The 13,857-nt window shown below is 39.5% G+C and overlaps 1 protein-coding gene across 1 annotated transcript in view; it reads right to left on the reverse strand.

Annotated features, from left to right (window-relative positions):
* The window catches only part of PCNX2 (pecanex homolog 2 (Drosophila)), a 74,353-nt gene that overhangs the window by 34,327 nt on the left and 26,169 nt on the right, over positions 1–13,857 (reverse strand). Inside the window, exons 11-17 of the mRNA XM_018572922.1 lie at positions 11,847–11,938; positions 10,961–11,070; positions 10,383–10,488; positions 8,630–8,722; positions 7,055–7,205; positions 4,317–4,458; positions 1,464–1,641 (exon numbers count right to left, since the gene is read on the reverse strand). Coding sequence (XP_018428424.1) covers positions 1,464–1,641; positions 4,317–4,458; positions 7,055–7,205; positions 8,630–8,722; positions 10,383–10,488; positions 10,961–11,070; positions 11,847–11,938 — 872 coding nt within the window. The remainder of the gene's footprint in view (positions 1–1,463; positions 1,642–4,316; positions 4,459–7,054; positions 7,206–8,629; positions 8,723–10,382; positions 10,489–10,960; positions 11,071–11,846; positions 11,939–13,857) is intronic.

Consider the following 13,857-nt stretch of genomic DNA (forward strand, 5'->3'; position numbering starts at 1 on the left):
AAGTTGCCATTTGAACATATTTGCCTACACTCTCCAGGCACTTCTGGCCTCATTTGTATGTTGTATTTGCTCCTCAACTCCACGCCAGCCACCTCTGGTTTGTCGGACATAGATAATTGGAACAGGGACTTGTCTACTCTGTCTGTCACCCTAAAAGAGGAGGACTGAAGGGAGATCTGGTCTCATATAGCTAAATGCTCTTTTAATAACTACATTTTAGAGTCTGCTTACAAAGTCCTCATGCGGTGGTAATGTTTTCCTTCGTTATTAGCAAAGGCGATCCCGACGTATAGTGACCGATGTCTTCGGGGATGTGATCAATTGGGAAATGTCTTACATGTCTGTGGACGTGCCATAAATGGACCTTATTTTGGTCCCGAGTGTTTGGCCTCATACAATCGCTACTTCACACCGCACTTTGTAGAGACCCGCGTGTAGCCCTTCTCCCCCAAAAAATGCCTTCACTTTAAACTTCTCAACAGACCTTACTCACGTACCTTTTTTTGGCAGTGAGACAGACCATTGAAAGAGGGAAGACCCCCAGGGCCCCTTTTCATGACATGTGGCTCCGTAAAATACGTTGCTAATTAATGAGAAAATGACGAGCGTAATTCGTGATTCCCATGCTAAATTTCTTAAGATTTGGGATCCCTGGATCTCCTGTGCCCTTCCATCCATAAATTTCCCCATCCTACACTGTCTATGACACGTCTCAGTCAGATTTGGGGGTAGTAGGGGCCCTGGATTTCTCTCTCTGATTTTCTCCTATACTGACTCTTGCTGTTATAGTTCTTCCCTCTTTCCTTTCCCCTTTGATTTCTCCCCTTTCCTCCCTACTTGATCAGCTCCCCATAATTTTTTCTCAATTGGTTCCTGCAATAATTTTGGGAGGCCTCTATCCTTCATTGCTTTCCAACCACCTTCTTTGTTAATTGTTTGCTTTCAGCATGCAGCATGGATCAAGAGAACCTTATTATTATGGATCCTCACAAGCTGAAAGTTTTGTTAGATATGACTCATGGACTAGTTCGCTGTCTCTTCCATTTCTATGTTGACGACCCCTAAAGGGTGATCTTATTGTTTATTCTTGTTTAAAAATGTAATAAAAGCTATTGTTACAGAAAAATCACTCAAAGGCTAAATGCAGAGAGTTAAAGAAAGTCTTTGCAGCAATATATTAGCAGCAGCATACTGTAAATCTGCCTGCAGGCTACTTATCTTTCCTGCAAAACACCGCCCTTAGTCTGCCTTAACAGCTTAGCAGTCATTAGCTTTAATGTCTTCTCACTCTATGTTTAGAAATGTTTACTGTTCCCTTTCATTATTGAAAACTAAAACTCCATCACACCCAAACTAAAAATATACAAATAAACTAAACTATATAATTATATGTGTGCAAAAATGAGGATAAATATACGGAACTAATTAAAAATCAGACATACCCACGAAATGAATTAGTTTACCTTGTAGAACAAGATGGTCATAAAATAAAAATCCAGTAAAAAGCTTTCAGAAATAACGTGATAGTCAAAGAGAAAAAATAGGACTGTAAATCCAAAAACCAGATACTGATGAATAGGACTGCAGAAACAAGATCTTAGAAGTTTTAATCCAGCAACGGATATTAACAAAGAATCCAATCTGCAGGTACAAACAAAAAAATAAATAAAACAATAGACTACATGTAATATACAGTATCTTTTTAAACCAAATTATGCACGCATAATGGTGGTCAGTGAAAGAAGGGCCCCTGTACATTGGTTGTCAGTGGGAGGAGGGTCCTCTTTGGTGGACATTGGTTACTTACCTCAGCAGAAAGCTGCAGAAGGCTCAGCAAAACTGGACCCAGAACCTTTGGCTGGTCCTCCTTTATCCATTGAGCTCAGGTGTCTGACAAAATCACCTAAAGAATTATCTCACCCTGTCATAAGCCAAGTTGTGGGCAAGCAGATGCATCTCTTGGAAAATCAACTCTCATCCAGCATGAAATGACTTACACTGGCTTGCATCAAACCCTGTCTTCTTGTCATCAACTGTCAAATGCAGTCGTCCCAAGTCAAAACTATTATCTGCTATTATCTGCTGTAGCAGTAACAAATAGTGATGCACCGAAATTGCGGCCGACGAAACATATCGGCCGAAAATGGCGCTTTGGGCAAAATGCCAAAAGTACCATATTTCCTCCTCGTTGGGCACTGCTCTCTGTCCCCTCTAAAAAAAACCCCCCCCCCCCTCAGTGGGGAGGAGAGAAACTGTCAGGAGGCTAAGCGGGGCGGGGGGGAGAGCGCTGTAAACGGCGTGTCACAGGACCCCGAGCTCTCCTCCTGTACCACCCCGCTTGGCCTCCTGTGACAGATCAGGATGGGGAGCAGTGTGGGGGAGGAGGCAGAGCCGACGGTGTGGGGGAGGAGTCAGCTGTCAAAGGAGACCGAGCTTTCCTCCCGCACTACCGGCAGCTACAAGCAGAGCAGTTACAAGCAGTCAGCAATCAGCTGAAGCTGCCAGTGCTTAGTTAGCAAACCGCCGCTAAACGATGTGCTGCGAGCACGCTGAGTGTGATGGAGAGGTGGGGACAGAGCACCAGCAGCCATTTTAACTGTGGGCACACCTGACAGCGCTGGAGAAAGGTCCCTGAGCCCCCTTAGGGGTAATCACAATTCAGTGTGGGAACCTACAATTTATAGTTTTGGTGGAACGAGCACACCAAATATTCCTTGGAAAATGGTATTTATCAGTCGAAAATATTATCTTCCGCCATTTTTCTTAGCACTGTGCAGCCGAAGCATTTAGTGAAGCTGCTGCAGCGAACTGAAGTGCTGGAGAACAGCTACTCAGCGCTTGGCTAAGGAACTGGAAACAAGATCCTTGCTGCACTCCTTACCGGGATTCCCATATGGATACAATGGCGGGTGCTTGAAATGACTGCAGATGGCGCCGCATCATGTAGATATTTGAGAAATGTCACCAGCACACCAAATCGATGATTACAGCAAAGTGCTCATTTATTGATGGATGCTGTCTCTCATTATGCAAGTGCTTTCGGGGCCACGCAGGGTCCCCCTCATCAGGCTCAGATCAGGCACTTTGCTGTAATCATCGATTTGGTGTGCTGGTGACATTTTTCCCGCGATCGTACGATTATCGTAAGGTGTGTGGAAGCCGTGCGACCTCTGCTACTGTAAAATCGCACGACTTTTAACTTACGAACATGTTTGAAAACCCGCCGCAACCATCGCAAAGTATTGCGATGGTTGTAAGGTGTGTGCCCAGCATAAGAGCCCTCAGCATGATTAATGTGATCTAATCTGCATCAAAACATGCATTGGGAAACATTTCTAAAGGATTTGAAATGTGGTGTTTACATTTTGTATTGAATTGTATGCATTGGATACTTTTGCAAATTTCACATGCAGATAATATCAAAACAATGATTTCAGGATACAGAGAGTGTGTGTACGGATGATCATTTATTTATCTTAAAGGAAACCTTAACTGGGTGGAATGAAAAGGCTGCTATTGCTGACTTTCTTTAGAAAAAACTTGCAAAGCTGAAATTGACTAACTATAAATAGCACTGAAGTGAAGACCTTTTTTTTAACATACTCATTTTGTATAATATAATCCACCTGCTTAGAGGGGTCTTTTGGACCACTTTACCAGTTCACTGAGCTTATTGGGTTTGCTGCCTAAAGGTGCCCATACACCTTGCAATTATCGGATGAATATTTTAGTTGTACGATTTAGTGGTCGTTAGCAAAATCACCTGGACGAATTTAGTTAATTGATGGCACGGATTTTCGTTTGCGTATGAGCAGTGTTAATCGTGCGATTTTTGACGTACAAAAACGCCACCAACCTTGCAAACTTTGTACGATTCGACAGAAGTTTTCTAACCTGCTGGAAAGTCAAAAGTCATACGATTGTACAGTATTTGCGGTTGTACACTGCCCATCAACCTTACTAATATCGGACGAAAACGGGATTGCAAACGAAAATTGTACGATAACCCAGCAAACCCCCTCTGGGAACAAACTCTCCAGTATCACTGGAAATTCTGATTAACGCAAACATTTTTGCTCATCTCTAAATGTCAAATGTGCAACTAACATGAAGCATTAGATGCAAACAGAGACATGTAAAAAAAAAACAAAGGTTATGATGTTCTTTCACATATGTATATGATTTGTTCACAATCAGTTCAATCAATTCAATATTCCTTTTGTGTTTCATTTCAGACTAGTAAAGAGTATAACACAGTTAGCAATCCTACAGCCACCTTGGATAATTGTTCCTACTGTAGAAATACTGCAGCTTACTTTTTTCCAAATCTTGAGTATTTGCTGATTGAAAATGCCTCAATAGTTGCAGCACTTAAAATGATTGATGGATACAAGACATATTTCTCAAGGCAGACAAGCCACACATAAACCTTTTCAAACCACATCAGTTGTGCTGCGCCTAAAATATATAAAAAAAAAGAACACCATAACATCTGTAGCAAATAAAGTAAATATATACTATAAATAGTTACAAATGAGTGATTTATATGGGCTGGTAAATAAGATAATATGTGTGCGGCACATATCTTATTGATCTGTTAATTAACTTTGTTCAGTTGGAGCTAGCAGCATTTCATAGTTTTACTTAGAGGGATGGCTGGAATACTCATATCTGTATGAGAGTGCTCTTTAGACCAGCTTTTTTTTAATTTAACTGTTCAGTGTGGTCTGAAAAAATACCTAATCATGAGCAAGGGTGATTTAATATTGCATATGATTGGGTGATAGAAGTCAGCAGAGCTTTGCCTCATTTATTATGCTAAAGGGAAAATTCCCTTGCAAATCAACAGCCTATTTGCCTTTAGTAAATCAACCCTTATATGATTGCAGATTGGTGTACTTGAACCTTTTTGTTGTTTTTTTAATTCTTTTGTATTCTTTGCAGACATTTTTTTTTTATGTGTGTGTATGTGACCAGATTATTATGACCACCTGACGTTTGTAGGCAAATTATCTATAATTAGCTATAATTTCGCGCTGAAGTTGCTAGAGGGCCAGACCATTATAAATAGGGAAGCAGGTTGTTTACCACGACAGTAGAAGTGATTTTTTTCTGAAGATACGGGTAAACAACGCAATTTAACAGCCTTTGAACGTGGGATGATTGTTGGCGCTCAAGCCATGGAGCGAATATCAGCAAAACAGAAGAATTTGTTAAATGTTCAAGAGCAGCTGTTGTTAAAGTGTTTAAAGACTGGACTGTCAGCCGAAAATCTGGGTCTGAACGTGTGAATTGTGGCCGTCAGCGACTGGTCAATGTTAGGGCAGAACGGAGAGTGGGAAGACTGGTACAAGACAACAGAAGGGCAACAGTGCAGTGTCAGATTCCTCGCATCACCTTTCAATGTCTCGTGGAGTAACGAGGCGGCCCAAGGAGGTCATCTCGTGGAGTTATCTTGTGGCCCAACGAAGTACTGATGGGGTGGTCATAATAATCTGGCCACTCAGTGTAGGGGTAGGGAGAGGGAGAAAGAGAGAGAGAGAGAGAGAGAGAGAGAGAGATACACAGTATACAGTATATATTTGCACTATATTTATGTATTGAGTTTACACAGAGTACTGTGGTTTATGGAATTTATGATAAATCAACAATGTTTCAGTAATTTTAGGGTTTGTGTGCATGGAGGTGGCCAGCTTGCATTTGAAATATTTTTTAGTTGTGACCGTGTTGCTTTGGGCTGGTTTTGCATTCACAATCGCTTTCATGAATGGAAGGGAATGGCATTTAACAGCATTTATGTGATATGCATTGGCTTTTTGTGCGAGTTTTTTGTGTGTGAGTTTTATCCCAACAAGGGGTAGAAGCAGAGGCGTAACTAAAACATTTCAGGGCCCCGACGCAAGAAACCATGAAGGCCCTCCCCCCCACCTCAGCGGTTACCGAGCTCTCTTCTTCCTTTCGGGGGAAACCCCCCGCCCCCCAAGTGGCGGAATTCCAGGGCCTGGTCGCACATGTGAGCGCTGCGACTGTTAATCTATAGTAGGCCAACACTGCTTAGCTGATATAACTTATATCAGCTGAGCAGTGTTGGACTGCTATAGATGAATTTGTCACACACAAGGAGGCACCTTCCTTCACACCAACACCACCTCACAACTTTTCCTTCCTGCTCTCCTCAGCCGTGACAACACACCCTCACACAGTCACCGTCAGTGCCACATTATCGTCTGACAACGGCAGTCATCATCTTGGCGGAGAAGCAGGCAGCGGTGGTAACCTGGTAACCATCCATGTTCTCCTCAAATTGAGCCAGCAGAAGATCGCAGCCTAATGAGCAGAAAGTGGGCCGCCAGATAGCCCTCCCCTGACCATCTAACATGTCCCTCGGCACCTCAGCGGTTACCAGGGCCAGGCCCCGAGGCGGGGGGCTGAGCCCTCTTCTTTCCTTCCCCCTGTGACCAATGCAACCCTTGTAGTTCCGCCAGTGGGTAGAAGGCTATATGTATGGGTTTGAAGTGGATATGTTTGAAGCCAATAACATTGGAGTTGTGAAGAAGAAGGTGGCACCAATTACTTATCATGAATTGTGGACTAGTATTTTTTTATTTATTTGTGTGAGTGAGGACATGGACTACATATTGTGGACTTTCTATCAATATCACATAAATTTGGGTATTCATAGTGATATAATATTTAAGAGATATAATAACATATTTTTCCACATAAGTATAATTGGTTTAATGTGAAATATTTTATTTTTGATGATTCATCTGCTAGCAGCTGTTGTAGGGAAGTTTTTATTTTTTTAATAATTAGTAATAGCACAGGGGTTTATCGTTATATATAAAGTAATATTGTTGCCCTTTACCTGTATGTCTGATCAGTTTATAACTTTCTCTGAAAATCTGTGATTTTCTTTTTGACTGTTGGAAACATGTATATGGTGTAGAGAAAGGTGTTACATTTTACTGGGATTATTCAGTGTGGTTTACAATTAAGTACTCCTGACTATAAAAAATTAAAAGCAAGTTATCAACATTAATTTTGTACCTACCAAGAACTTCCCTCTGTTTATATTCTCTGTTTTGTAGAACTGGCTGAGAAATCCATAGCCAAGGATGATGTTTTCGAAGCTGAGGAATTACATAGTGTGCCAAGACACCCACTATCAATGTTAAGGCAAGTAACACAATACTAAGAAATGGCTGTAAAGAGAAAATTAAATAGTTGTTTATTTACATAATTACACCAAGCCTAATTCAAGCCAATTTTAGACAGAGAATGGTTATACTCTCTATGTCTTTCTTTTTCTGAGTGTGACCCCATTGGGGCAGTGGCATCACAAGGGTGGTGCAGTGGGTGACTGAAAAGTCAGGCACTCGGTCATGGAGCGAGCGAGCGAGCGGGTCCCCCCTCTCCCCCCACAGGTGACACCTGGCCTGGGGACGCCTGTATTTTAAGGCTAAGAATCTTTTTTAGCAAGTACAGAAAATAACTGTTGATCTAGTCAGAAATGCAATGCCCTTGTCATTAATGGTCAGTAATAAAGTTACTGTCCATGGATTGGACAGACCTGTCTCTGATAAGGCTAGGTCTCAATATTTATAAAATGTTAATAATATTTATTATTTTAAAATCAAATAAATAGATACACAAGCTGCTGTATTTTACTGTTTATCTGCATCAAATTAAATGTGGGAATTTATGGTACGTGTATCAATTTTTTAATGAAAATTTTAGAATGTCAATTTTGACATTTTGAATCTTTTTCAAAACTAACATTTTAAAGCTCAACTGCATCTTTGGGACCCCCTAGTTGTCTGGCTAGTTTAATATATATTTTATAGTAAGCAATTCACTCTAAATGATATTCATCTAATTTCCAAAAGCTAAAATCATACATCTTTTGTATCGCATTATTCCATCCATTTACTTCTCTATGTTTTAGTCCTCCAAATAAAATAAATTAAAATAGATTTATCCATTCAATATTAAAAATCTAAGACATGATTATCATAAATATCTTAAACCTTTACAGATTAATCCTCCATACCTCCACATGACATTTACCATTACCTGAAGACAAAATATATTCAAAAACCAAATTGTTATTCCAAGAAGCTGACCAAACTTTTAGATTTATGGACATGTGTGTAGCACTGGACAGAGTCTTGTGTAACATTGTCTCCAGTGCAAGTAAATATTTCTGCCCTTATTGTTTACATTTTTTAACTCTAGCAAGGCCATTACAATAGCTTTGTGCCAACATTTGGGTATTTGTCTGCATTAAAGCAGGGATGGACACAAGAAGAGTATTAAGAATCCATTATGTACAAACTGTGAGTTGTCAGGCAATTTTCTGGAACCACTGAAAAAATACATCTTTGCAAAGTTGACAATTGAAAAGACCTTAATCAGCAGCTATGACAGTTTAAGGGCTACCAGGCTTTCTGGATTTGTCTGGTCCTCTTTTAAAGTCAAACGTAGGGGCTGATGCATTTAAAAATGGAAAAGAATAAAATGCTCACAAATGGGATTTCCTTTCCATAAGGAACTGAAATAAAAATGTATTTTTCAAGTTTACAGAATTCTCTTTCTTTTTCCAAAATATATATTGTATATTACTTACTCTTAGAGACAAAAACACTGTGCTGGCACTGACTGCAAATGTCAAAATAGCAACAACTGTGCAGACAATAAGATCGGATATTAGAATTTCTTTCTGTGAAACAAAATGCATATTTAGCACACGCTATGATTTAAACATATTGAACCACTTTTTTTTTTTTAGTTAAACTTCTCTATGGCATACAAAATCACATTTTTAAATAGACCGGAACACCTACCCAACTCCTTGATTATTTACGTACAAATAAATAAATAAACCATATTTCCAAGGTCTTCTGGTTTGTCTGTCTCATAAGTGTAATCATAATTGCCTCGTTTATCCTATTTCAGTTACAATATAACCGTAGTAATTCTCATTGAGTAAACAGGGTAATTAACCAGTCAAAGCTTAGGGAATACACAATGGGACTATACCATGACTAAAATTAATTGAAACTATTTTTTGTTATTGTAACACACACTTCTCTGCCATTCAGTATGGCTATTACATAATTATCCTCACCTGTGCAATTTGTCTTAATGTAGCATTTGGCTGTTGAATGTACACATCTATTCATTTTAGACAAGAACTTGGGTTAATTATTTAGCTGGGGCACTTGATAGGGCAGCTCTCTTATGCCTCCCTTGTACTATACATGCAATATCAGAATCCTTGATTGACCTTTATAATAAAACATAAACATGTACATTATTACTAGCTATCATCAGAATATGACAATTTTGATAGAGCATCACAGGATGTTTTTCTTTCACCCACAATGGAAAAATAATGTCCTGATATATAACAGGGCCATGAAGGAATATGGCCACACAAGAGGACCTGGTTCGGTTCCCTAAACAGACAATTGGTGGCTGGGAAAGAAAGAACACAATGCCAGCTAGTAATAATATATTACCTTGCATGCAGCATTTATGGCGTTTTTTTCTCTGTCTGTCAGCTTGGATTTAAAGTAACTCTAAACTCAGGAGTTAAATCTTAAAAATGCATTTGAGTTCCCAAACTATTAACAAAAATTTATCTTATCTGTGTATCACTCGGCTGTAGATCCTCAAATCATCTCTGAATTGGTGCTGACACTGTCCTTCCTTCTGGAGGGTGGCTACATTTGTTCCCCATGGTCCCTGTGTATGTTGTAAAGTAAGTAGCCACCACTCCAAGCTCACTCCTGTGATGGACTACAATCTAAAGTTTAGTTAACTAATTTTTCTTGAGAGTGTATCCATCACAGGAGTGAGCCTGGAGCGGTGACTGCTTTACAACACACGCAAAGATCATGGAGAACAAAAGTATCCACCCACCAGAAGGAAGGAGAGTGTCAGCATGAATTCAGAGATGATTTGAGGATCTACAGCCGAGTGATACACAAATAAGATACATTTTTGTAATAGTTAAGGTACTTGAATGCATATTTAAAAGGAGAACAAAGAGGTGAGTGCTTTTCACTCACCTCATAGTTCTAGCCGACCTGTGACAATGAGCTGCGGTATACTGAGCCTAGCGTGACGGGAGGACGCTAGTTTGTGTCCTCCCGTTACCCTAAGGAGAACTATGGGGAAAAGACTTAACCCCATAGTTCTCCTTTAAGAGTCAAATATGACTCTAGAACTTGGAGAGATTTAACTCCCCCTGTGTAAAGACATCTACACTTGGTCTAAAGACAGACTTTAGCTCAAATCATCTTCCTGTGTCCACTTAGAACCAGGAAATGGTAACGTTTAGCATTAACACACTAAGTACTGTTCAGAATATTTACCACTAATCTCTTCATCTTTTGTGGTAAAGGATCTTCTTGCTGTGTTGGAATAATTTTCACATTTTCACAAAACAGTCTGCGAAATAGTTTACATTTAACCAGGGAGCTATAAAAAAGAAATGTGTAAAAATAATCTTATCATATGACTGCAGCATCAGTTAAATTGTAATGACATATAATTCACCAAAACCCTCTGTTGGATGTCAAGCTTATTTCATGAAGCAATAGGATGGCCCTAATATGTGGGAGATCGAGGTATTGGATTGTGTTTGCTGGAACTGCAGCATATATAAGATAAAAAGCAGTATTACAGTATTACAGCTAGAGATAAAATACATTTACAAGAGCTGTTTTACCTGCCAAAGGATTTGCATTTTTGTCCATCTGGTTCTGAGATTTACACAGCTCTGATACACAACACATCCGTGTGAAGCTGGGAGGGGACCTGACCTTTCTCTATTGCAGTTTCACTTTCATTCAATCAAATTTAATAAAAGGTCCCCTTCCTACCCCCTTTTTATCTCATTGCAAATTGTAAACATTACACCATGATATATAATATTAGAAGTGTTACTTACATTAGAATAGATGGATCACTAGTTTGTCGGCTTAAGTGATAAGAAAGCGAAATCAAAAGACCACAAAAAATAGAAAAGAGAGGTGGTATGTGTCTAATGTCCCAGGGCTCCTAATAAATAATTACAAAGAAATATAGTTGAGTGTTAAGTGATACATTCAAATCTAATATAAACATTAAATCTAATAAAACTATTCCTTCAACTTTATATTATGAAAATTCAAACCAACATCCTGTTTTAAGTTCTCTATCGCTGAAAGTTCAGATTTCAGGGAGCTGCGTCCTGATCAGTTACTTGGAGCATGGAGCAAGTGACACCAAAATCGGGAGTTAAATCTTAAAAATACATTCAAGCACCTTAACTATGGACAAAAATTTATCTTATTTGTGTATCACTCGGCTGTAGCTCCTCAAATCATCTCTGAATTGGTGCTGACACTGTCCTTCCTTCTGGAGGGTGGCTACTTTTGTTTCCCATGGTCCCTGTGTGTGTTCTAAAGTAGCCACCGCTCCAAGCTCAGTCCTGTGATGGACTACAATCTCAGTACAAATTAGTAAACTAAATGTGAGATTGTAGTCCATCATAGGAGCGAGCTTGGAGCGGTGACTACTTTACAACATACACAGAGACCATGGGGAACAAAAGTAGCCACCCTCCAGAAGGAAGGACAGTGTCAGCACCAATTCAGAGATGATTTGAGGAGCTACAGCCGAGTGATACACACATTGATACATTTTTGTTAATAGTTAAGGTAATTGAATGCATTTCTAAGATGTAATTCCTGGGTTTAGTGTCACTTTAAAGCCAAATGCATATTTTAGCTGAATATAGATCACTTTGTTCAATTACAGCATTATTTAAGGTGATTTTAAAGGTGTAATCTTACCATTATGGATTGGTGGCAAACAATGAATAAAAGAGCAACAATAAGAATGCTCTGTAATAAACTGTAGACTGCAGACAGAAATCCAGCTTTTGCTGCAATAAGAAATGGAAGTAAAAATTTAAATAAATAATAAAAAGAATAGGTTTTTATGATAAAAAATACCCATCCATTTCAACTTCAATTCATTTTAATTACTGTGCATAGTTGCAAATAGCAGTCAATTAGGCTGGGTTCACACCTGGGCGTACGGAATATGCGCGTTTGCCGCGCGTTTTTACAGCGATTTGCGGTAAAAGAAACGTGCGACAAACACGCGTTTACGAGGGTTATCCGGCTGTATCCTAATGGATACGAGTGGAAAATACGCCCCAAAGAAGCTCCTGTACTTCTTTGGGCGTAGGGCGTTTTTCAGCGTGGGAACCATGCCCATAGACAATTATTGTTTTTCACATGCTGAGCGTTTTACAGCGCGTCTCTACGCGCTGTAAAACGCCCAGGTGTGAACCAGGCCTTACTGTATGTAACAAACAAGGTACTTTTCTGTGCAATTGAAAAAAAGGACCTTATGTTTAAAAGTATGCGAAAGAAGGGTTGTAATTGCTTTTTAGTGATGAGCTGGGCCTTGGTGTGAACTCAGTTCACGCAAGCCCATTCAAAGCCGTGTCTGACACACCTCTCTCCCAGTCCAATCAGTTGCAGCAGGCGCAGCTACACGTTACAAAGGGGTGGGAAATTCCCCCACCGCAACTGCGGTCTCTGGGTTGGGAGAGGGGCATGTCACAGTTTTGAGTGGGTATGGGCGAACACAGCTGAACTGGGTTTGAATCAAACAGACTCACAAGAAAAATGAAGCTCAAAGCATTCATTCCAATGCTTTAATAAACTTCAAACATTTTATGAGATTTGGAATCTAACTGGTTACTGTGACCCATTTGTCATTAAAAAAAATGACAGAAAAGAGTTTTCACTTTTTAAAACCTTGTGCTGGATACCTGCATTCTGATGTATGGGCAATTCAGCTTCTCGTGTCTATCCTCAGCCTGATCAGGAAAATATACAGAAGTGAACTTTTCTTATATGCATACTTTGGAACCACTTTGTTAGGCTTGCAAATCTACAACTTGAAGTGTGCACTAAATGACAATATTTGCTTTAAGACATCTGCTTCCTTTATTTGCGTAATCAGATAGGCTACTAAGAAGCAGAGAGGAAGAGCAGGGTATTGGAGAAGTTGCACAAGGAATGTGACTCTAACCCACCATTCTCCAATACGTATAATGGCAATGTTTCAAGACTTTACTGATGCTGTAAACAACATGACTCTCCTAAAGACAGTGGCTCAGAGTGGCTCTCTTAGAAATAAAGCACCCTATCCAACAATGCCTGCGATATGTTACACCCAGAATTGCTCTCAAGCTGAAGAATGCATTCTGTGTGCCATGATATAATATATTCTGTGGTGGATATAAAAATTATAGGAATGCTAGGAATGCAAGTACAGTATATGGTACAATACAATAATAACCTGCACAATGAAAGGAGTTTCCCACAAAGCATTAGCAAAGATAAGACAGTGGAAATTAATTTTGTGTAAGAAAGAAAGTTTTTAGCACCCGATAAAGTGGCAGGCACATGGGAAATTACTGTCAAGGGCACAAACTCTTATCCTCTGAAGCCTTCTACCATCTTAGGGACAAAAGAAAACAGGGAATTCCAGGAACATTAACAATTGAACAACACATGACATGTTTGGGCCGATTTTAGAAAAGCGAACATTGTTCACCAAACATAAAAACACCTTCTTATTGTCATCAATAAAGTTCAAACCAACAGAATAAATCTGCTTCTTATAAGCTAATAAATAGCCTAATAGGATGTTCACATTATAAATCAATGTTAGTATCAAAAATCCTTTTTCGGGTAGGACCACCAAGCTACTAAGTTGTATAAAGTGTCCACTGGATGGTTGAAGTTGAAGTACTATTTAATGTTGTGTGGGCCCAAATGAGAC

Source organism: Nanorana parkeri, unplaced genomic scaffold (genome assembly GCF_000935625.1).
Source record: "Nanorana parkeri isolate BGI_ZX_2015 unplaced genomic scaffold, ASM93562v1 scaffold46, whole genome shotgun sequence".
Classification (NCBI taxonomy): Eukaryota; Metazoa; Chordata; class Amphibia; order Anura; family Dicroglossidae; genus Nanorana; species Nanorana parkeri.